The 24,427-nt window shown below is 44.1% G+C and overlaps 1 protein-coding gene and 1 pseudogene across 2 annotated transcripts; both read left to right on the top strand.

Annotated features, from left to right (window-relative positions):
• Window positions 1–2,243: 2,243 nt before the first annotated feature.
• Window positions 2,244–8,068, top strand: LOC311509297 (OX-2 membrane glycoprotein-like; annotated as a pseudogene). Its single transcript, XR_014699905.1, has 5 exons — window positions 2,244–2,318; window positions 3,094–3,870; window positions 3,951–7,429; window positions 7,543–7,630; window positions 7,764–8,068. The product of XR_014699905.1 is annotated as an OX-2 membrane glycoprotein-like (transcript).
• A 584-nt stretch (window positions 8,069–8,652) lies between these two features.
• Window positions 8,653–19,674, top strand: LOC311509035 (nectin-4-like). The gene is made up of 7 exons (XM_084574075.1): window positions 8,653–8,906; window positions 10,129–10,307; window positions 10,514–10,837; window positions 11,198–11,527; window positions 12,390–12,674; window positions 12,854–12,955; window positions 18,075–19,674. Exons 2-7 carry the CDS (start codon window positions 10,238–10,240, stop codon window positions 18,077–18,079), a joined length of 1,116 nt encoding a protein of 371 aa, XP_084430201.1. The 5' UTR covers window positions 8,653–8,906; window positions 10,129–10,237; the 3' UTR covers window positions 18,080–19,674.
• The last annotated feature ends 4,753 nt before the right edge of the window (window positions 19,675–24,427 follow it).

Genomic DNA, 24,427 nt, shown 5'->3' with positions numbered 1-24,427 from the left:
TGTAGTGGATGTGACGGATTGTCCATTATGGAAAGCAGTTTGTCTAGTGTCCTCTTGTCTCTCACTGAGACAAACATCTCCAACTCACTGCCAATAACATGACCAGCCTTTCAGATAGATCAATTTGTCAATCCTACTTATGTCCTTTCTGCTGGTGCTGCTCCCCCAACAAACCACAGCAAAGTACAGGGCGCTCACAACAGTCTGGTAGAAAATCTCAAGCAACTTGCTGCGTACATTAAAAGACCTAAGCTTCCTCAGGAAGTAGAGTCTGCTCAGGTCCTTCTTGTACACAGCATCACTGTTGTCCCTCCAGTCCAGTCTGCTGTTCACGTGGATGCCCAGGTACTTATATTGATCCACTGCTTACACCTCCAGGCCCTGGATGGTGATGGGCTCCACCAGTGTCCTCTTCCTCCTGAAGTCAATGACCAGCTCCTTGGTCTTGTCCACATTCAGGAGTAGGTGGTTTGCCTGGGACCACTCCACAAAGACTCCGATCAGTGTCCTATACTCCACCTCCTGTCCATCACTAATACACCCAACCACTGCAGAGTTATCAGAGAACTTCTGCAGGTGGCAGGACTCAGAGCTGTACTGGAAATCAGAGGTGTAAAGGGTGAACAGAAATGGAGACAGGACAGTCACCTGTGGTGCCCCCACATTACTGACAACAGTATCAGACAGGGAGCCCCCCCAGCTGCACAAACTGGGGCCTGTCAGGCGAGTAATCAGCAATCCAGGAGACTGATGATTACTTTGAGATCCTGATGTCTGAGTTTCTGTTTTCAGATTTGGACAATGAAGTTCATGTTCATGTGGTCTTGAGTTAGTATTTCTATTCATTCTGTTGTTACTTTGTTATCATTGTTGAGACTGATGATTATTTTGTGATTTTAAAATTTGAGTTTTCTCTTTATAGGTATTTCTAAGAAGTTGCCATGTAATCGAAGAGAGTCCAGTAAGTTTGTATTCCTGTTTGATTTGTAATCAAGTTGTAAATGTTGGTCCATGTCACATTTTTTTCCTCTCTTTCTTGTAGGTCTGTGGCTGTGCTGCTGTGTTCATCGTTGTCTGGCTTAAACAAAGAAATATTCAGAGGTAATTTTAACTTTCAACTTAATATCCTTCAAGTCTTCTTAAAATGTAAGTGTCTTGATGTTTTTGTGCTAAAGCTTCATAAAAAAAACTGATAAATGTTTGACTCAAATTTAAATCTTTCCCTCGCTCAGTGGCCCTGAGAAGACCAAAACCCCACTAAAGGCACCCCAAGACATTGAAGGGTAAGAAACATTCATCAGTACTGAACATATTTGTTATTTACTGATTCTTTGCAAGAAGATTAAATCTGTCATTTATTATTTTCTCTTCAGTTTGTCAACCCAATGGTCAGACTGTAGTTCTCTTAACTTTATCACAGTCATCTTTCTGTACTTTATACAGGAGTAATGTAATATTTAGAATGTGAATTAACCAATTCCTTGTTTTTGTCTGAAGGATCAAAACACCTTTAATCAAACAGGAGAGTGAGATGACCAGGATGCGAACATCGACGAGGAAAAGTCCAAAAGACGAGCTCCCAAGATCATCACATTCAAAAGGAAAAAGGCTGTTTTAAGACTGTTGTTTTATCACTTCTCTTTCAGTTTTGTATACACTTTACTTTTTGCACCTGTCATTAAGAATAAATTAATATAAATTTGAATTAGTCCTGTTACTCTAAATGTTCTGAATTATTTGAAATCAACCTGAACAGCAGACGTGTCTTATTACGGGGTTAACTTGTTTTTCTTAAACAAAAACTTATTAGGAAGTGTGAACATAAATGTGAATGTAAAAGTCTTTCCTGCGGTACGAACATACTGTTACAAGTTTTGCGATATGTGCCATAAAGTTAGAGAGAGAGGAATGAAAAAAGATGCCCTGCCTGGATCGGTTTTATGATTGTGCGCATGCTCAGTGCGCTGCCCTCTGACTTCCGTGAACAACGTTAGGATGTTCCACTGCACGCTTAACACTGGGGGCAATGACTATCAAAATAAGCTAAAAATGACACTTAACTTGACGGTTTGTACTGAAAGCCAAGTGAACGCCGTCATATTACTTGTGTACCGTTTAATTGTCGCAAGGAGCGTTTTGTTTACATTTTTTTGTGTTCATAGCTCCCCCCACAGAGATTGTGGTATGACCCAGCGGTTTAACTACGGGCGCCGGTCATTTCAAATACCGTGTTTAGTGGCGGTTCTGGATATTGGCGGGTGTAATGGCAGTCGGCGCTGTCCTGTTCTTCGTTTCTCTGTTTGTCATATATTCAAACGGTGAGATAAACGGCTTGTTCTTCACTCATCTATACATATGTTTTAGTTTTTTATGCGTTTGTTGTGGGTACATTTTTAGCCCTTGGTGTGTGAGGAGAAGGAGTCTGAGAGGGGAAGTTGCTTTTAGACATATCAGATTCATGTTTTAGAGGTTTAATCACTGGTGGTTTCTCAAATTTATTTTCTTTTTACTTTCAGATTTCTTTTATTAGTTTTACGACTTTATCCAAGCTAAGCAGGTTCAGACTATGAGACTTCAGCATAAGGTGCGGTATGAAGAGCCTGTTAAAGGAGTGGATCTCAGAGAATGGCACAGAACTGGGGAGTCAACTCTGCCTTCACAGTCTTTACCTGAGTCTCTACTCCGTAGCAGTAGTTTGGGAATTCAGGGAAATTCCCGAATTACTGCTCAGTAGTTTGGGAATTTCCCTGAATTCCCGAACTACTGCTCCCTAGCAGTAGTGTTGTGTAATGATGGGATGTACTCTGTTGAAAAATCCAGGAAGTATTTTATGAAGGACGTAAATGAGGCTTGCTTCTTCAAGGGCGAGTGACATGACTGATGAAGCCTCACTGGTTCAGAAGTCGGTTTCTGAACATGTATATAGTACAAGAGATTCCTGCGACATGCGTGTCTGGGCTCGTGTTGGACTGTCAACCGTTTGCCTGTGACGTAGATTGGCTTGTTTCCATGTGGCCTACTGAAAGGAGGAGGGTTTCCCCTGTATTGCAACACTTGGTTAAAAAAAATAAAAAATATTTTTTTTTCATGCAGGTCTACCAGCTGTGATCCAGACACAGCAGACTGTGATGGCAGCAGTGGGAGGCAAAGTCTCTTTAAAGTGTCAGCTCATGGAAACTAAAGATGTTCGTCAAGTCTCATGGCAGAGGATCTCACCTGGAGGAGACTATAATGTTGCCACCTACAACAAACCATTTGGCCAAACAGTGAATCCAGGCTTCAAAGATAAAGTAGAGTTTGAAGATGCTGGACTTCAGAGCAACTCCATAGTCATCAATAATGTGACGGAGCAGGATGAAGGCTGCTATCTCTGTTTGTTCAACTCCTTCCCTGAAGGAGCTCTGACAGGAAGAACATGTCTCCAAGTTTATGGTAAGAACCTGACTGCATTACAGTTTGATGTTGTTTCATCATAACAGGTGACTCTTGATCCTCAGACAAACTACCAGACTGGACACAACATGTTCATGGTGATATCTGTTCAATGTCTTTTCTTTGCAGAGCTGCATCAACCTGTTCTACATGTCAGAGGATCAAACTCTACTGAAGAGTTAGTTGTGTCCTGTTCAGCCACAGGTCGACCTGCTCCCACTGTAACACTGAGAGCTACACCACAAGACCACAACTTGACTCACTACAACAGCGTCAGTGTGTCCAACACCAACGGTACAGTCACTGTCACCACGACAGCTGTGCTGTCAGCTCTCCATCTAAACAGCACACAGGTTGGATGTACAGTTGGAGTGCTCTCTGGTCCTCAGATAGAGGTGTTGGAGACGATTCCTGGGCTCAAACCGACGTCTGCTGATGGTGAGAAACACTTTCAGAGATCACACATTTATAGACTGATGATTACTTTGAGATCCTGATGTCTGGGTTTCTGTTTTCAGGTTTAGATGATCAATCTGGATCTGATCACAGAGATTTCTGTAAGTTTTTATTCTTGTTTTGATTTGTGATCAATTTGTAAATGCTATTCCATTTCACGTTTTCCTCTTTTCCTTTTCTCATAGACCTCACTTGGTTCGTTACAGTGTCTGTTGTGTTTGTGGTGATCTTTTGTGTTGTATTCCTCATTGTCTGTTTGAGACAAAACACAAGATTTAAAGGTTTAAGTTCAAAAGAAGACCCAGAGCAGAGCCAAGAAATGATACAGGATGAGTAAACAACCAAAAGTGACTTTAGTAATATTCCAATTCAGTCCAACTATACCCTTACTTACCAGTTCATTAGTTACACAAGTTAAAACTAATGCATTCTAATATAATTACATTACAGTTTAGCTTCATGGAGGTTATGATTTTCGGCTTTTCTTTAAAATAACCGAGAGAGCTGTTTCAGTTTTCATGTTGGAAGCAGCTGTTCGTAGTATTATTTATTTTAATGTTTCTGTTATTTTGACAACCATGTTTTAATTGAATCCAGTTTAACACCACCACAAACCACCACAAACTACACCACTACACATCAAAACAACTATCTAGTGAATTACCACTTTTCTTACAATGTTTTAATGTAAACTTATAACATTATAACCTCCATGAAGATAAGATTTTGTGCACGACTGTTACATTAGAGTACATTAGTTTTCAAAGGCATAAGTAACACCACTGAGACTCGAGGAGACGGGCAGGTAGTGCCCAATAGAGCTAATGGAATAATGAGACACAGGTGACAAGAAAGCAACACATACCACAAGAACACAGGAAAAGAAGAGCCAAAAACAAGTCAAACAAACAATATGTCTGTCCACCCACTCACTCCAAACGAACTGAGAGACCCTGAAGAAGCTGTGCGGGAGAACGGCGTCGAGAGCAGTGACCCTGAAAGTTGTGTGGGAGAAGGATGTCAAGGGCAGTGGTGACAGCAACGACTCTTGAGACGACATCAAGAGCAGCAGTTCCCAAGGCCATGCAGGAGGCCATGCCCACGACACGTGGTCAGGGGCGCTGACTCTAAAGATCGTGCAGGCGAACTGCGTTGAGCCCAGGGACTCTGAAAAGACTGTGCGGGAGGACAGCGTAGAGAGCAGTGACTCACGACCTTGTTTTTGAGGGCACTGTCGTGCAGGAGTATGGCTCGAGCAGGAGAAGAGGCTGCCTGAAGCCTGAAGAGGCAGTGCGGGAGAACGGCCTATAGGCCAGTGACCCACCGCGCTGTCGCCGAGGGCGGTGACCCACCGTGACCCTGAAGAGGCTGTGCGGGAGAACGGCGACCCTGAAGATGCTGTACGGGAGAACGGGTTGAGGTCAGTGACTCACGACCCTGTCGTCGAGGGCACTGACCCTGCTGGTCATGCAGGAGAATGCCGTAGATGGCGCCGACCCTGAAGAGGCTGTGCGCGAGAACGGCGTCAAGGCCAGCGACCGTGTCCTCGAGGGCACTGACCCTGAAGGTCGTGCAGGAGAACGACCTATAGGCCAGTGACCCACCGCGCTGTCGCCAAGGGTGGTGACCCACGGGAACCCTGAAGAGGCTGTGCGGGAGAACGCCATAGATGGCGGCGACCGTGAAGAGGCTGTGCGGGAGAACGGCGTTGAGGGCACTGATCCTGAAGGTCGTGCAGGAGAACGGCCTATAGGCCAGTGACCCACCGGGCTGTCGCCGAGGGCGGTGACCCACCGCGACCCTGAAGAAGCTGTGTGAGAGAACGGGTTGAGGTCAGTGACTCATGACCCTGTCGTCAAGGGCACTGACCCTGCAGGAGAACGCCGTAGATGGCGCCGACCCTGAAGAGGCTGTGCGGGAGAACGCCGTAGATGGCGGCGACCGTGAAGAGGCTGTGCGGGAGAACGGCGTGGAGGGCGGCGACCCTGTCGTCGAGGGCACTGATCCTGAGGGTCGTGCAGGAGAACGGCCTATAGGCCAGTGAGCCACCGCGCTGTCGCCGAGGGCGGTGACCCACCGCAACCCTGAAGAGGCTGTGCGGGAGAACGGGTTGAGGTCAGTGACTCACGACCCTGTCGTCGAGGGCACTGACCCTGAAGGTCGTGCAGGAGAACGCCGTAGATGGCGCCGACCCTGAAGAGGCTGTGCGGGAGAACGGCGTCAAGGCCAGCGACCCTGTCGTCGAGGGCACTGATCCTGAAGGTCGTGCAGGAGAACGGCCTATAGGCCAGTGACCCTCCGTGCTGTCGCTGAGGGCGGTGACCTGACGAGTCTGTGCGGGAGAACGGCGTGGAGGGCGGCGACCCTGAAGAGGCTGTGTGGGAGAACGGGTTGAGGTCAGTGACTTACGACCCTGTCGTCAAGGGCACTGACCCTGAAGGTCGTGCAGGAGAACGCTGTAGATGGCGGCGACCCCGAAGAGGCTGTGCGGGAGAACGGCCTATAGGCCAGTGACCCACCGCGCTGTCGCCGAGGGCAGTGACCCTGCTGGTCGTGCAGGAGAACGGCCTATAGGCCAGTGACCCACCGCGCTGTCGCCGAGGGCGGTGACCCACCGCAACCCTGAAGAGGCTGTGCGGGAGAACGGGTTGAGGTCAGTGACTCACGACCCTGTCGTCGAGGGCACTGACCCTGAAGGTCGTGCAGGAGAACGCCGTAGATGGCGCCGACCCTGAAGAGGCTGTGCGGGAGAACGGCGTCAAGGCCAGCGACCCTGTCGTCGAGGGCACTGATCCTGAAGGTCGTGCAGAAGAACGGCGTGGAGGGCAGCGACCCTGAAGAGGCTGTGCGGGAGAACGGGTTGGGGTCCAAGAGCTCTTGGGCTGCCACTGTGCCACTGATCAACCGTGGAAGAAGCATGGGGATTTTTTTTATTTATTCTTTTTAAGATTTGTATCCTATTTGATTGTTGCATCCTATATTTTCAATAAACGTGTTTTAAGTTGTGTTTCTTCATATTTACTGCTCGTTATTCTTGCTACTTTTTTCCCCCAACTCCCAGATCACAAAGAATTGATAATGTCATGCTATTATAAGGTCAAATTGTGTCAAAATGAAGAAGCCACCACCACTGGAGGATTAGGACTATTTCTGTCTAACAGATTTCAGTGAATCTTATAAGTCATGAAGCATTGCCACTAAAAGTTTAAATAGTTTCTATGTTGGTCTTTGAAAATGTATGAAATTTTCCTATTTTGTTATTAATAATGTGACTTCTTTGTTTTTGATTTTTTCTTTTCAAGACCATGGTTGAATCTTTGAGGCAGATTCTTGGCATCAGTTGCATATTTGACCACTTGTAGACAGCTTGAGACTGTTTGCTAAGATTCGTGGCTAAAACGAGGCAGCAGGAAGACAATGCAGCTCACTTGCAGTTTAGTATAAGAACCAAGCTGTTCCACTTTCATAATGATTGTAGCAGTGGGAGCATCTCAGTCACTGGGAGGCTGATTCATCTCTGTGAAGTAACTTCTGTCAGCAGGTAAGTTTGATGTCTTTGAGAGGATAAAAACATCAGTTAAATGCCAATTAAAATTAATTTAAACGACAAAAGCCACATTATCCTCAATGCTTATTTCCTTATTTTGTTTGCAGCTGCAGCCCTTGTGTGATACTGAGAGTTGGTGACCCAGCTGTTCTCGGCTTGTGCTGCCCCTGGACTACAGGAACCCTGCAATTTAAGGTAGCCTCTGCTTTTAGATGGTGCTTTTTAAAATGCATCGTTGCTCGTGTTTTGGACGCCATTACCGATATAAACCGCTGTCTTTGGAACTACATATTCATTCTGATGTTTTTCTAATGTCTTTCTTTTTCAGAGCTGCAAGAATGACCGCTCTCTGGTGCTCGGGTAGAGGCAGAACCGATGTCTGCTAATGGTGAAAACACAAGATCAGACTAAGAAACGGGGAAGCTCCAAGGAAACGCGAAAATAAACTGATGCAAGAGAGAGCTACGTGATCGATGAATTGATTTACATATAGTTGTCATCACTGTGACTCCTGTTTAGAGATATTTTGGTGTCTTTGTCTTCACTTAAATTAAGGATTTTAAATGAAGTGCAAGCCTGATGTTTCTGTTGTTTCTATTGGAGAAGAAAATAAAAGTGAGCCATAAAAATTTATATTTGTTGTCTTGTTTTGAAGTAACTTTAGGCCAGGCCGCAGATGCTACTAACTACATCAATAACGGACCAATGACACCTTCATATTGTGCATTGAGACGGAATTTATTCCAGACTCAGAGTCGATGTGTGCTGCTGAAATTCTCCACAACGACCACAAGAGGGCGCCGTTTATTCACATTTACTGACAGTAGGCTCAGTGAGCTAAGGTTGTTTCACTTCAGTTTTTTTGAGATGATTGCTGTCCTCTTCCTCTGTCCTCTCCCACCTGATTGAAAGAGCTTGGTAAGTGCATGCCCCTCTGTAAATTTGCATTATTATTGTTTTGCTAACTATATGTGTTACTGTTGAACTCTCACAAATGATACAATGGTTGCCCCAGTCCATTTTGTTCCAGCACAGCCAGTGCCACACTATACTGTGAAAATAATTAGAACGTGTTGCTTATCTATTGTTTATTGTATTTTTTTAATCACTGATTGTATGTGATAACATTAAATTAAATACACAAATAATTGTTATTGTTATGAATTACACACGTTGGTGATTTATCAAAATAATTTAGGCTTAATAAGATTGTGTCTGTGTCTGGCAGATGATTTTTAGCAGCAGTTGCGCCACTTGGCCGCCAGGGGTCGCAGTTTCCTCAAAATTCATGTCCACAAATTATTTTTGCAAAGATCCGGGAAACCAGGCACAGGAACTCAACGCGGCTCGGGCGCAGTTTCATGTATGAACCCTGGATTATGCTGCTCCAGTTTGGGATTACTCGCGGCACAGCGAGCATCTCAGTCACTCTGAGCCAGCTTCGTCTCTGTGGACTGACATCTGTCAGCGGGTAAGTTGGACGTCTTTTAATCAACCATTTAAGTCCCAGTTAGAACTTATTTGAATAAAAGTTTAACAAATGTGTAGTTTTAAGTTTTTGCTTGTAAATTTATCAATAAGCCATTAATAATAATTAAAAAAAAAAACACCTGCAGTCAGTATTTAAAGGGTAATTGAACTTGTTTGATGTTTTTGACTGAACTAATGTAGTTAAGCTTCATAACTTTGCCATAAATGTTCTGAAACTGTTTAGAAGAGTTGTTAGACTTTTTCTGTGTACATTTGCATGTGGTGTCAGTATTATCTTGTGCATTTGTAATGATTTACTTACAAACGCACAAGCTTTTACTGTTTTTAAATGGGAAATGATCCCCATGGGTCTTAACCATGCTGTGGCCAAAGTGTTCTGTCGCACATCTGGATGTAGAGCAGACTCTTTAGGATTTAAGTTGGTGGCAGGGTTTTCACGCCTTCTCTCAAATCCTCTATATTAAACGGCTACATTTTGACTGATTGATTGAATCAGATCGGAGGCAAATTCAGACATCAGTGGAGTTTTTTTTTTTTTTGTAGTGGAAAACTGCTGCCCAACAGGAGCAAGTCTGCAAGTCTGAAGCCAGATGTTTGGCACCGTAAAAGAGCAAATAACGCCCGTAAAGCTGTGAGGTCTGCGCCTGGTCTGTGTTGTGGTTTTAGTTTGGGTTCCTCTTTTCCCGCTTAACCCCCTCTGCATCCTCATCAAAGGCCAGTTTGTGCAGTTCTGTCCAGGATGCGAGATGTTGATCAGAACCCTGTTCGTAAACATATTTCTTTTTGTTGTCTCCACTAAACAGTGAGCAGCAGTGATGATGTGTAAAGCCAGCTAACCACTGGGCTTGGCTGGTGGTCATGCTCTGATTACACACACACCTTTTGCCGTAAACGTGTTGTATTCACCTGAGTGACTAACGTCTTCTCATCCCGTCTTGCAACATGAGATAACCTCGCAGGTATCGATTTTGAAACGTCCTCACCTGATGCTGTCTCGACATGAAAACTTGTTTTGGTGTCAGGTAATTACAAGCTCGCTGAGGTTAGAGTGCGTGCTGTGGATTAACATTAACGCCTCCATTAGACCCCAGGTGATGTTTCTTGAATCAGCAGCTCTTCGCGGTCGAGGCTTACGCGTTACCTTGGCAGCGACTTTTAAAAGCGTGCCCTTACGATGCTGTCCCCTGGCTTGGTGTTTGCAGCAGACGCCGTGCCAGTAAGATGCAGCTGCGGCCGTTTCCCAGTGAGATTTAGGCCGTGGTCGGAGACTCCGGGTCAGCGAGTGGGCTGCTAACCCCTCTTCAGTGTGCGATGTGTGGACGCCTTCCCCCCCTGTGCCTCCTGCTCTGGATCGCCGCGACACATGTCTCTACGGTGCAAGGTATCTCCTCTCAGATGTCTTACATGTCTACAAATACAATACACCAAATCAGAGGATGTATGACTACTAAAGGACAAGAGGAAGTTAGAGAGTGTCTACATACATTTATTGTGTGAGATATATTGCAATTTAAACTCATTTATGATTTCAAATCTGGACCTATTTCAGTTGCAGCCTCAGATCTCATTGTTTGTTTCCTACGTCAGGTGGGGTCGTAGCCCCCGCCAGCCTGACGGCAGAGGCAGGTCGCCCCCTCCTGCTCGGCTGCAACATCACCTTGGCGAAAGGTGACACCGTCCGGCAAGTGCGTTGGCTCAACAGGCACAACAAGGTCCTCGTGGCGTACGAGCCAAGCGTGCCGCTGCGCCTCAGCCGCCAGGATCCCATCGTGCAGCTCACGGCCTCCCACAACAACGCCAGCTACATCACCATCAAGAGGGTGCGGCCGGAGGACGAGGGCTGCTACCACTGCGTCTTCGATGTGTACCCCGCGGGCTCGCAGCAGGCCTCGACTTGCGTCAGCGTCATCGGTGAGCGTTTGAGGCTCGAAATCCGTCAAACGCGGCGTTTGCCATTTCCTCGGGAATGCGTTTGATCCTGATTTAGACGATGAAAGTTTTAGTTCTGCAATTAAGCGAGCAGTAGCAGGTCTGATCTCAGAGATCAGAAGACAAGAAAAGCCACCCCACCCACGCACTCACCCACCCAGCGCTGCATCCTGTTCGGGTTAACACACATTTTGTAATTACTCACAGATTCCTTCTGAACGCACACACTGTTAAGATTGTATTTTAATGAATCCCCCATCTTTAACCACGCAACCGCACCCTGTATCGTCTATTTTACGTTAAATAATAACAATAATAACAGATGAAGTTTCTTTCTACCAGGTAAGGTGCACCTGGAGGGAAACAAGACGGCCATAAGTGGGAAGCAGGCCACGCTGTCCTGCTGGTACAGCCTCCCCGAGCGGGTTCACCAGGTGCTGTGGAGGAAGACGGCCGAGCAGGGCGACACCGTCACCGTGGCGTCCTACGCCAAAAACGGCCACCAGAAGACGGAGGAGCAGTTCAAGGACCGGGTCAGCCTGAGCCGGGCTCTGGGGGACACCCAGCTCACCGTCCATCCGGTCCAAACGGAGGACGAGGCCTGCTACACCTGCGAGTTCCACACGTACCCAGACGGCACCAAGAGAGCGACGGCCTGCCTCACCGTTTATGGTGAGACTTCTGTGTCCTTTTTTTCTGTCTTAAATGGACACGTTCGTGCGCTGGGAGGAAGACGCGAGCTACGAAAAAGCACTGCCACAAAACATTAGATTCCCAAAATGCAACTGCCATGCAGAAAACCTGCCGGCACATTGCTTCTAGGACAGATTTATAGTGACTGTAGGCTGAAAGGAAATGTGTGCGTAGTTTCCAGATGTAGCTCAGGAAAGGGAAGCTCTGTACATAAACAAACCACAAGCAGATCTGAGGTGAGTGGCACAAGGGTGGGTCATTAAGCTACCGTTCTGAGCTGCCTCGGAGACGGCGCTTAGTGTCCCTCGCCAACCCTTATCCACTTTTGACTCTCTGTGCTGCTGCTGTGCTAGAAAGAAGACTTTTCAAAGTAAGCAAACCTTCCACGAGTATGCGCTGATCTTCCTGTGGGGGGGGCATGTGCTTGGAGCGATAATGAGGAAAGGGTGTCACTGAAGGGAAAGTGGTGATTAATTTGGGATAAATCCCACAGGATGAGTGCTGCACTGTTTCCCTGGACACAAGGCCTCAGTGTGCGTGTGTGTGTGTGGGTGTGTGTGTGGGTGTCCTTCTTGCTCTGCCGAACAAGCTTTGCTTTTGTCTGGACTGACGGAACCAAATACCCAGACACACACATGAACACACACACAGTCAGTAAAAGCTGCTCCGCTTCTGTTCTCTGTCTGGCCTTTGTTTCCACGTCGACTTGTGCCACTATGTCCTCGGGGCAGAGGGACCGATGGACGGGCTGCAGATATAATAATCAACGCTTGATAAAACGAACCCAAATAAACATTTTTATCTACAAGAAGCTGCTAAATCACACCTTTCTCCCCCTCAGTGTTACCCAAACCGGAGGTGAGCCACGTGACCACGTCCCCTGGAGTCACAGAGGCCAACTGCACCTCCCAGTCCCGTCCCGCGGCTGAGATCACGTGGGACGTCGGCGACGACAACCGGACACTCGGGCCGCCCATTTCGTCCACATACGTGCAAGGCGACGGCACGACAGTGGTGACGAGCACGCTGCTCTTCCAGTCGGCGCTGCTCAGTGACCTGTCCGTCAAGTGCATCGTGCACCACCAGGGTTTGGAGAAACCCCTGACAGTGTCCCTCAACACAAATGGTGAGGAGACGGACAGTAGTGCCAAACTTGATGGGACTCAGTCTGAATACATACGTAGTATAAATTTACTGCTCCTTTCTGAGTTTGTTTCAGAAATCTGACTAGCTGTACTTCCCCACATGTTGCTCATTGCACTTTTACACAGTGTTGTGGATGAAATGTGTGTTTCTGCGCCGCAGTGGCTCCAGCCATGGTGATCCTCCTCTCGGTGTGCGGCGTGGCGGCGGTCCTCCTCCTGTGTCTGTGCGTGTGTCTCTGCAAGTGCTTCATCTGCACCGACGGTGAGTTGAAACGACTCCCCTCGGACAACTTTGGAAACCTCAGCGGTGCAGCGTTTGCCGCCGCTGGGTCGTGCCCTCTCCTCCGCGGTTTCTCCGAAGGCATTTGAGGAAGTGCAGGGGTTGTGACTCGCAGTTACTCAGAGTCATCAGAAATACTGCAGCTCTCGTTGTGAGAGTGAAGGTTTTCCCCAGTTTCAGCACCCTAGTAGGAAAACGTGGGTGAACACAAATATTCCTTGAACGTTCTGCAGAAGGCTGAGGTTGTTCCGGGAATTGAGCCGAGAAATGACATTAAAATGACACATTCACACATTTTCTCTTTATTACAGGATGTTTATGAGTGCAGAGCAGTGTTTGTCTTGTGGCCTGTTGTGCTGCTCGCCAAGTTTTGAGCACGTCTTGTGATTAGAGACTTTGATGAAGAAGTGTGTCCTCTTGGTTACGTAAACAGAAAACATCCTGGGATTCATTAGACCCCTCTGACACACCAAGCCGACCTCTCAGAACGACAGTAGCACAAAAACTTAGACCGCAATAAATACTTTTGTGATATCAGTTGCACTTAAAGCTGCATCACACGACAGAAGCTAGCTTTCCCTGCTGTTCCCTTCAGCTTCGCTTTACATTTTAATCCTTCATCCTTTAGATCATAGTTTTTGTTTGTAAAAGACAAATCCAGCTCTTAAAACCTGACCAGCAGCAATCGTATTTCCAACTATACTGATCAGCCGCAACATTAAAACCACCAACCAGTGAGAAGTATTGATGATCTCATCCAGATGGAACGCTATTCTGACACATCTGGGTCGTACCACCCTCCTGAGCATTGTTGCAGACCACCGCAACTACAGGAAGTGGGTGGTCCTTGCATCCTGGTGCCATGTGTTCCCCAGACAGCCTACACGTTCATGACACCATGCACACATGCTACACAACGTGTGTTCTGGCGCTTCTCTATCACGACCAGCTGTCACTTTTCCAGCAGTTTGAGCTACAGTGGCTCGTCCGTTTGACCAGACCGCATGGGTCAGCCTTTGCTCCCCACACATGCGTCGGTGAGTCATGGCTGCCCATGACCGTGACTCTGGTTCACTGCTAAGAGATACTGACCGCTGCAGACCGGGAACACCCCACAAGAGCTGCTGATCTGGGGATACCCTGACCCAGTCGTCCGGCCGTCAGAATCTGGCCCAAAATCACTCAAATTTGTCAACTTTTTCCTGCTTCTAACATCAACTCTGAGGACAAAATGTTCAATTGCTGCCTAATACATCCCACTCACTGGCGGGTGAACTGATAACCAGTGTAATTCACTTGACCGGTGATTGGCCAGTCATGGTGTTATGGCTGAAAAGGGAGACCAAAAACAACAAGAGCCTGGGAACACAAATATGCCTCCAGATTAAGGATAATGTTGACACTCAACTTGATATGATAACAAAAACTAAAGACTGGTTGCCAACCACTGATGGTAACCTTGTTTTTTCCCACCTGTGGGAGGAGAAATAAGTTGTCTGTATTCACACAATCCGATGAAATACCTCACATCAACTGGAAAGGTCGGCTCACAGCTGCTTTCCGCACTTAGGGGTCAGAGTGGATGCTCACTCCCTCCTGTTGACACCTTTTCCACAATCCTATCTAGCCGACATGGAAATGGACGCAGCGCCAGGATAAATGCGGCACGTGGACTGTGGCCAGTTTCCTCTTTATTGTGAATTTTCTGCGCTTCAGGGGAAAGCAAATGTATGCGTCAATGACAGAAAGCTTGGCTGGGCCTGGTGCTCCCGGTGGCCAAACAAGAGTCGTAAAGGAAGACAAACAAAAGCGGCGCTCCCGTGTCAAGGCCAGAACCGTCCCCCGTCTGCTCTCCGTCTTGGCAACGTTTAAAGTTTAGCTTTACTATTGTTTTTTGTGGCACACGAGTGAACCAAAGTCTCAAGAGAAATACCTTAAATATCTCGTGTTTTTCTGTCAAGCACTAATTTATGTGTTCCTTTTTTTTCTTCAGCTACCCCTCGCGTTGTTTCCAACACAATGTGAAAGCGGGCTGCACATGCTCACATTTCCTTGCCGTCTTAAAGATGAGAAGTCACTGACACATTGCATTCCAAACAAGCTCCAAAACCAACTTTCGCCCACATGCTTTGCACATAACAAAGGCCTCAATCACGCTGCTGATTTAAGAGTGTTTATCTCAAATTATGATTGATTGTCTTGTTCAAGACTTAAAAAGAAAAAAATCTTGTGAAATAAAGCTCCAGTCTGCTCCAGATTTCCTTCGAACTACTCCGCAGATCCTGAGCAGAATAACAAGTGGTCGCGCTGATTGTCTTGAGTTAGCAGCCGGAAGAAAAGAGACCCCTTTTCTCAGTCTAATCCCTTAGACTGGGGAGGAAGACAGACATTAGAGGCCTCGTTGAGGGAACAGGGACAAAGTTGAAAGGCTGCCCAGTTGATAACAACGTCCCCTCTCACACTCGACTGTACAGACACACACACACACACACTGTATTTCCCAGTCTTGGCTTAGATGAGATGTTCCAGGAACACAGGCTCTTACTGTGATGTGATTCAGATTGCAGTCAAGGGAGAAAATACTGTGATGCAGCTGTGATGTCTCCAGTGCCTATTTGGAGCTGCCATGATAATTTAGCACTTCATGATTGTCCCATAGTTTAAGCATGGCTCATCGTTGACATCAGCGTAGTTATTCGTGTAGTCACAGTTGAACATCGGAGGGAAAAAATATAAAACCTAAACTCTTATATTGTTTGCTCATATTCAAGCGAGACAGTTTTAGTCTAATAAAACTTTTCTCATTTGAATTTATACATTAAACACGTTAGCGGCTTCGTGAGCCAAATGCTAACATTCTTGCTAACGCGTAAGTTGTCAAACAAGGTAAGTAAACATGTTAAATATCACCGTGTTAGCATGAAAGTGTTAGCATTTAGCTTTCAAAGCCATTAGCACGTTGGAAGTGTCAGTTCAAATGAGCGCTTTGCCTTGGTGATACTTTAACGTGTTTATTTACCTTGTTTGACGACTTACTTTAGCGTGTTAATGTTAGCAAAGTGTTATATATAATGTACAGCCACTGGCAGTAACTTAATGGTGTGCAGTCCATCAAATAATTGTGTAGACATTTCGCTATGGCCGTAGCTGAAATCCTGTGTAGCAGTAGTCTGAAAATAAAACTCTGTGTTGACAAAAGTCTCTGAGGCAGAGAAACCCATTGCGGACGCACTGAAGAGCTGTCATGTCTGCGGCTGAAGTCAAACCACGAGCCGGCCACAAATAGACCTCTGTGGTTCCTTTTGAAATCAGCGGGCAGGGTAATTCAGCTTCTGCCTGCTTCGATCGCGGCTGGGAAGAAAAAAAGGCTGAGGTCCTTCCAGGAAAAAATGCTGCTGGTCTATTTGTGGCCGGGTTTCCAAAAGGTACAATGGTGACAAGAGATAAGATGTTTTTTATTGGTGGAGCCGATGTTTCCGGTTGCACCTTTCAATCTGTAGCACCCCAGGAGGTAAAGGGCAGCCACCGCATCCGGTCCGAAACACAAACGTGATAAAGAAGGAGGAAGAGACCTTTCCTAAGAGATTAGAAGGAGGAAAAGAGAACAAAACTTAAAGGAAACTTAACATGATGACAGGTGACACCTGCTGGCCGCTGCACCACAAAAACAACAGTCGTCTTTCCAGAAACACTTATGAGTCTCTATAGTGTAATGTTTTTCTCCTGCGCTGTCGATTCAGCTTAAACGCCATACATTTCTTTTGAGCCTCCTATAAATAACTTGTACTGCTGCTACATGCACACTGAGGAGTGGCAGGCACTTAATTATGGTTGCAGAATTCCTGCAGTGTTTCATTATTTTCTAGAATGGGAGTGGGCGTTTTGGGAATTGTGTCTGTGTGTGTATGTGCGCACACAGACATGTATGTGCTTGCTTTATTTATTTTTGCATTCCTTTGTGGGATTTCTATCAAAAAAATCCAACCTCTGCCCATGATGTTGAGACATTCTTGCATTCAGAAATTCCTGAGTTTTATTTTCACTATACACCATTTTCCATCTCACATCTAGATGAGATATGAACGATCCTGTTAGCATCAAAACTATCATATTTTTACTTTTGATATCCCAGTGGCATTGTCATTTGCTTCCTTGAGCCCAGAGTGAAATGTCTACACAATTATTTGATGGACTGCGCGCCATTGTGTTACTGCTACAGCTTCAGTAAACTATGCTAAAAGTGGCTGTACATTATATATAACACTTTGCTAACATTAACATGCTAAAGTAAGTTGTCAAACAAGGTAAATAAACATGTTAAAGTATCACCAAGGCAAAGTGCTCAATTGAATTGACACCTCAAACGTGCTCGTGGCTTTGTAAGCTAAATGCTAACACCTTCAGGCTAACATGGTGATATTTAACCTGTTTACTTACCTCGTTAGCAAGAATGTGTTAGCATTTGGCTCACAAAGCCGCTAACACTTTAAGGTATAAATTCAAATGAGCGCTTTGACTTTATTAGACTAAAACTGTCTTTACATTATCTTGTGTTTTTCTAGTTTGCTCATATTAGCAAACTAACAGGCGGTTAAACATGTAATTTAATCGAGTCTTGTTAGCATGAAGGCGCAGCATTTTACTTATAAAGCAACTAGCATGTTTGTAATGTGTAATTAGCACTTTTATTAGAATAATACTGCTGTCTATATATTTTAAGGTTATCCAAAACTCTTCATTTTTAGCTTTTTAGTAACTTTAATGTATGTTATATGTAATTTTGTTAAGATAGCAGGTAAAAGTAAACTTAAAAGCGAATTAAATCATTTTCAGTCAATATTAGAGCCATTATTAGAAGAGGGTATTTAATTTCATAGTGCTCCCAGCACAAAATGGTTGACTTTTTGCTAATGAAATCCAGTAACACTCAGACAGGATAAAGGTGTAACACCCACATAGGACATGCTGACTCCTGCTGAGGAAATATTGCGTGATTAATGCAAAGTGAGAAATGAAACATTGTGGAAACTTTTTGTCGGTCCTGGGACAAAAGGGGGCAGGCCGACCAACTAACTGTGTGTTTCTCTCTGTTTCTGTCCAGACTGATTTGGAGTTTGGCGTCACCGCTGCTTTGATGACGGTCCAGCGGAGCTCCAGTCTGACCTAGCTGCTCAGCACCGTGCCCTGCAGCTCACTGTGCAGAGGAAGGGAACAGGGCTGAGCCAACGCTGCTGGTTCTGCTCCCAAGAGCTAGTACCAGACACAGATACACTACGAAGTAAACAGAACTAAAACACATTATTTAATGCTAGATAGCACACTTTGGATAGAACAACGATTTTTATGAAGTTGTTTATGAAGTTTCTTCTGATGAGAGAAGAGTTTTGGAGTTGCATCAACGAGCTCCGTCGGTCAAGAAAAAACAATGCTTTCAACCTTAACTTGTGTTGAAGTGTGTATTTGAGTACATGTAAGGTTGGACCTCATGCAATAAGTTATATTTTAGATAGACAAGCTTGAGAAAGGAAATTTTAAATGAAAAACTAAATCAAAACTGGTTAGCTTCAGCAGTTTAAATAGACGCCTTCTTCACGCCTTCTTCATTTTACAACCTACCCAACCCATGAAACCTTTCAAATCTCAAATTATTCATAACTAAACTAGCAACAACTGAAAGTGTAGGTGTATGCTTAGGTGTACTTTAATGAGGTGTAATGCTCAGATTAACAGATGGCAGACCTTGAAACAACCTCGCAGCTGCGATACGATTTTAACCGAAACACCAACATGGAACTGAAATAACCCAAACACTTCTGGCCTCGGGTGAAAATTTAGTCTTCCTTTTGTGGCAATGCTATTTCAAGGCCTTTTAAGGTGGCTGGAGATGAATTTAGGATTGCTGCGGGGCACCAACATGGCCATACGCAGGCTGTTGCGTCACCTGAAAGCCCTTTTATTTGTGGTTGTCAGATAGAGGAGAGGCAAGTTACGGGAAAGCCAAAAGAAGCACGGGGGAACTGAACCTAAGATTTGACTTTTGGTGAACCAGCCCTCTGTGAGTCATGCAGCAAGGATAGTCTGGGTGGGAAAGAATGAAAGGTTTGTTATTTATAGCTTAAGCGCGCGGGACGGAGAAGGGTGGTCGACCTGTAACCCCGGCGTGCTCGGCGGTGAACGCCGCCCCAACGGTTCCTGTGCAGATGTGAATCACTGCCTTCATGTTTGTACTGCATGTGAGGCAGACAGAAGACTTTTGTGTTTCTTTCTTAATGTTTGTCATGTTTGTGTGTGTCTGCATTGTTGTACAGTATTACGACGTACAGAGGTGAACCGTAGGGAGCAACAGTGTTATTATCTTTTCATTAGGGAGAACATTAATATAATCCTGCAAAGGCTGTGTACAGTATTATTAATTCTGCAAAAAGATTATATATTTTAACATCTAATTTTATAGTGTCTGTATATAGCCTATGAAGACAGTTTAAATATTAATAAACGCCATCACTGAAGTTAAATCAGCTAAACTCCTCTTTCATTTTTATTTCAGTTTATTAGTTTAAACAGTCATTTTGAACTGTATTCACTTTTTTTTCTATCTGTAAAGATGATGAATAGTTTGAGTTAAGGGTGGATCAGCACTGTGCTAAAGACATAAAAGATTTTGTGTAAGAATATCAGAATAAAATCAAATGAAGCCCTCAGATTTGTGAATGAATTCTCCAGACGAGCTCGGATTCTTTCGACATCGTCGGGCGATGATGAACTGTATGCTGTGGGTGGGTACACTACACAATAGGAAACTCATATCCCCCACAGCCCACTGCAGTGACTTTACTTATTTCACTCTCACATCCTGCGTCTTCATGCCTTTAAGAAATGACATGTGGGACACCAGTGCAAACATTTAAATCTTTAAATAGCTTAAAATAGCTTAGAATGGGTGCGTGCATAGGTATTATCTAAGTGAGTCAGCTGTGAGTCAAGTTTCATTCCAAAATAAGATTATTTAGAAATCACATTCTTAAGCTGACAGGATGTTAATCACAGTCGTGTGTTTTTGATGCAATATGTGATGTTGGATTCACACTCTGATACGATGATGAATCATGAATAAAACAATAGAGGCTTATCTGCAGGAAACTGTGCTTTTATTGTCAACTTCGCAATAAAAGCATTAGGCAGATTTATGCTTGGAAATAACAATTACTCAACTTCCCATTATATTATATTATATTATATTATATTATATTACAGTTTACAACAAATTACTACTTATTTTATTAGTTGCTTTTAAAGTTCAGTATACTGATGCACCACTAGATGGCGACTACATTTAAGTAGCTTTAAATTGAAAGTCCCAAGTTTTTAACTTTTCCATTCAGCCTCAGTTAATATTTTTTATTTTTTATTTTTTTTTCTGTGCACAATTCCCCCACTATGCTAAAATACTATAATAAACACAGTATATGTTAATCAGCGCACAGCACAATAACGCACACACTTCCTTTCCTGTTGCACTAAAGGGACAAAAGTTCTATGTACCTGTTTGTTTCTCATGGCGGTTGGTGGGTGATACACTCACTGGGGTGGGATGTTTGTGAGTATGTGTGTGTGTGTGTGTGTGTGTGTGTCTTGCCGTGCAGGCGATGCAGCGATGTACGCCGGCTTTTGACACTTTCAAAACCACAAATGTAACACATCCCACAGGCCATGCTGCGCTGCATGCTTCCTGCAGCCCTGCTCAGCTTGTGGGACCCCTCGTCTCACTGCCTCCCCCTTCGCTCATATGATTTATGTTTTTGTTTTGTTTTTTCAAATTAACCTGCAATCTGGTAAATTTTGTAGTATTTTGACAACACCCGTTTTTTCTTAATGATTACGTTGAAAGTCTTATCTTAGGATCATTGTGGTGACAGCCACAAAATAATTGAAAGTTCACAACCCGAACTGAAGTGATCTCTTATTGTTAAGCATCTGTGTGGCATTTGCATGATCAAAAGCCTAAAACGTGCAAGATGTAATTTGCACTATTATATATTTAAAATTAACACATACAGTGGTTTCCTTTGTCTGTCAAGTCACTTTTGAAGTGGTTCCTGTTTCAGACATTAGATGGCTGGAGACCTTTAAGAGGAGGTTGTGAATATTTTTTGTTCAGTTTTTTTTTTTTTTTTTTCCAAAGATTGCAGCTAGTTTCAGTCTAGAATGAAAGGTGTTACTTCCTGAATTCAAAGCGTCAGAGAGTCTCTTACTCATACAGTAAACGCTTCAAACGCTTCAGCCAATATCTGGACCCTGTTGTCCTCCGTACGTGGACAAATCCAAATTGGGAAGCTGACAATTGGATACTGGTGTGGATAATTGGTGTGAGATCATAGTCTTAGTCCAGATCTGTCAAAATCCCTGTTATCGAGAGCTTATAGTAAGTCAGCAGTGACAACGGTGTCAAAACATGTACTACAATGTAGATGCTGTTAACTCTCTGCATCCTTTGCCTTCATTTAAAGTGTGGCCACAAGGTAACGCCGTGCATGATTGACAAGTGGATCCTCAAACAGCTTTCAAAGAACCAAATTAACCCAATGACAATTGCAAATTTAGACAGGTATTAGCATATTAGCTGCACTTTATTTTCAGTTAAAGTTAGTGAATGTTAGGATGCTAACAGGCTAACTTACAATGTGAAGTATTTAGCTTTGCTCAAAGCAGCACTGTCCCCAGGTAAGGCCTCACAGGTGTGCTAGCAAACAAAATGTCAACATTTCTTAAATGTTCATGTATTTTTCTACAGATATTCATGGTCCCCGGAAGATTAGCCTCTGTGACTCAGGCTGGTCCCCTTATTTTTCATCTGGTGCCAGTTTTTGTACAATAAGTTGCTCCCATTAGCTTCAGCTGCTGTTTGTGTTTAGTTCTACTTAGCAACTGTTAGCATGCTAACAAACTAAATTACATAGATGTGCTAGCATTAGCTACTGATGAAATCCCTCACAGCTCTCAAAGAGTGATAAGAAGAATATTATGTTTTGTTTTGTTTTGTTTTGTTTTGTTTTTTTAGCCAAGGTATTGTGGCTGTGTAGGCTAGTTGATGCGCACCTTGAGCCAAAACCATTTCAACATTTCTTGTATGTCTGTGACTTTTTTCAGGAACAGGAACTACAGCTGTTCATGACTTGCAAACTGTTGTCCAAGAATGAGTTTATGACAAATTCTCAACAAATGATTCCCTTAAGATTCAGCTGCAGTTTGTGCTACTCAGTGCTACTTAGCATGGCCTAAATGTTAGCGTGCTAACACACGTTTAGCTTCACTCAAACCACAAGGTTTAACCTCACAAATGTGCTAGCATGTGTGTAGACCCTTAATCTTGTTAATTATCAGCTTGCTTACTGCTAGGTTTAGGGTTACCATCGTCAGCTTTCACAGTGAATTGCTTTGTTGAATTAGCTTTTAAGCTAAATGTTCCATTAACCACTGCAGCATTTACAAAATCTCTATTCCTCTATTAGAATTTATATACACAAAAAATTAGTTGGTAAATATTAGTGAATTAGTTAGGATTGTTTTTTTGAAGTCCAATTGTAAATGCAGTTTTTTTAGTTGTATGAAATCTGTAGCTATATCTTCCACTGTCAAACAATTCAGCTGTAGTGAGATGTTCGTGTGATGTGTGGTTAATTCTGTTTCCTGTTCGTCAGTCGACACAGTGTCTGCATCAGGTCTACTTCCAGATGCACCACAGATACTTCTTTAAACAGCATCGACGGGCGGCTTAAAGAGGAAAGAGATGCAGAAACACACACCAATATAGACAATCACTTCATTTAAAAGTGCAATTTGCAACGGATGTGTGCACAACAAAAGTTACCTGTACAGGAAACTATTTTCCTCACTCACCGTCACTGTGTACACTCGCACTCACCCTTACACACACACACACACACAAAGAATTTTCACTTCTGTCTTAGTACAGTTTGATTTACGGGAATTGAAAACCACCACACACCAGCAACGGTGACACACCGTATGAAGGAATTTATTTTTTAGATGATTTGATTATTACATTTTTCACATGGCATTCTACATTAGTACGCAAAGCAAAGCCACTCATTTAACACACACATTGATTAAAATGTTAATATATGCAGAAGTCTAGCTAAGCAGATGGACTTCAGCGCACAGACACGAGGATTAACGGACATTTCCATAGACGTGAGTGCTGAAGGAGGTCTGATGGGAGCGCGGGTGTCTTCGATCAGGTGTGTTACTGGATTTTCCTGCACAACGGACACAAGATGAGATCAGTTACTAATAATGGTGAATATAAACTGCATTGCATATTTAATATTATTGCTTCTGACACTAATATGTTATGTTAATACGTTTTGTTTGTCAGGTGAGATTTCATCCTGTCACCAAGAGGTCTGTGTGGGAGGAATCCACTGCTGACTGACACTGAGGAGTCATCCAGTTACTGTGTGTATACGTCACAAGGTCTCACCTTTACATCCTGGTTTTGCTGTAAGGCATATAGCGAGCACTATGACGACAAACACCGTGAGCCCAATAATGCGGTACACATATGGCCAGACTTGATCTGCAAGACAAAAGAAGATATTAGATTCATTATTCATACGTTAAGAAACTCATTTAGTCTTAAAGGTAAGCCATACAAGCCATGTGAAGCGGCAACAATATGATGTATTGCACTGTAGTAACCTAGTATCTGGTCCAACATTGGCAATAAACGTGTAGGTATTCTTATTTATATCTTACTGATATTGTAGAGATTGTAATTTACTGGTAACTCCTGGGCACTTGGGGGAGAAGGGCTCTTTTTGCATCCACTGAAACGCTTTCTCTGATTTTCATGTCCCTCCCTCCCTCCGTGTCTCTCCTTCAGAAGCCCACTCAGGCCATTTTAGCTGACCAGTCAGAGCAGACTAGGTTTTTCAGAAGTGGGGCAAATACCCTTTCCCTTTTTTTTGAGGAAAATACACAACATATGAAGAAACAAACAGCACTCTCTTAGATGCTTCATGGGGAAGTAATTTGCAAAAAGAATGGTCATGAATCCCCAGTCTAATTATTTGAGAAATAGTGAAGACCTCTGAATGAACAAGTGTTTCCTGCATCAGTACAGTCAGAGAGGATCACTTACCGTAAACGTTGATGTTGATGGTATGACTCACGCTCCCTTCACTGTGACACTGATACTGACCAGAGTCACTCAAGAGAATGTTTCTGAAGACCAAAACTGACATCCCCTCCATCTCTTCTAACATCTCCCACTCCATTTTTATGTGACTGTTACTGCTGACGTTGAATAGGAGATCAGTTTCCCCTAATTTATACCAAGAGACTGTTGGTGGATTGTTGCAGAAAACAATCGTGCAGTTAATCCTAAGATCCTGTCCAACTGTGGCATTGTAAATTGTGTTGCGGCGTACTCTG

Source organism: Chelon labrosus (genome assembly GCF_963514085.1).
Source record: "Chelon labrosus genome assembly, chromosome: 24".
Taxonomy (NCBI): Eukaryota; Metazoa; Chordata; class Actinopteri; order Mugiliformes; family Mugilidae; genus Chelon; species Chelon labrosus.
This window is presented reverse-complemented; position numbering and strand designations above follow the sequence as displayed.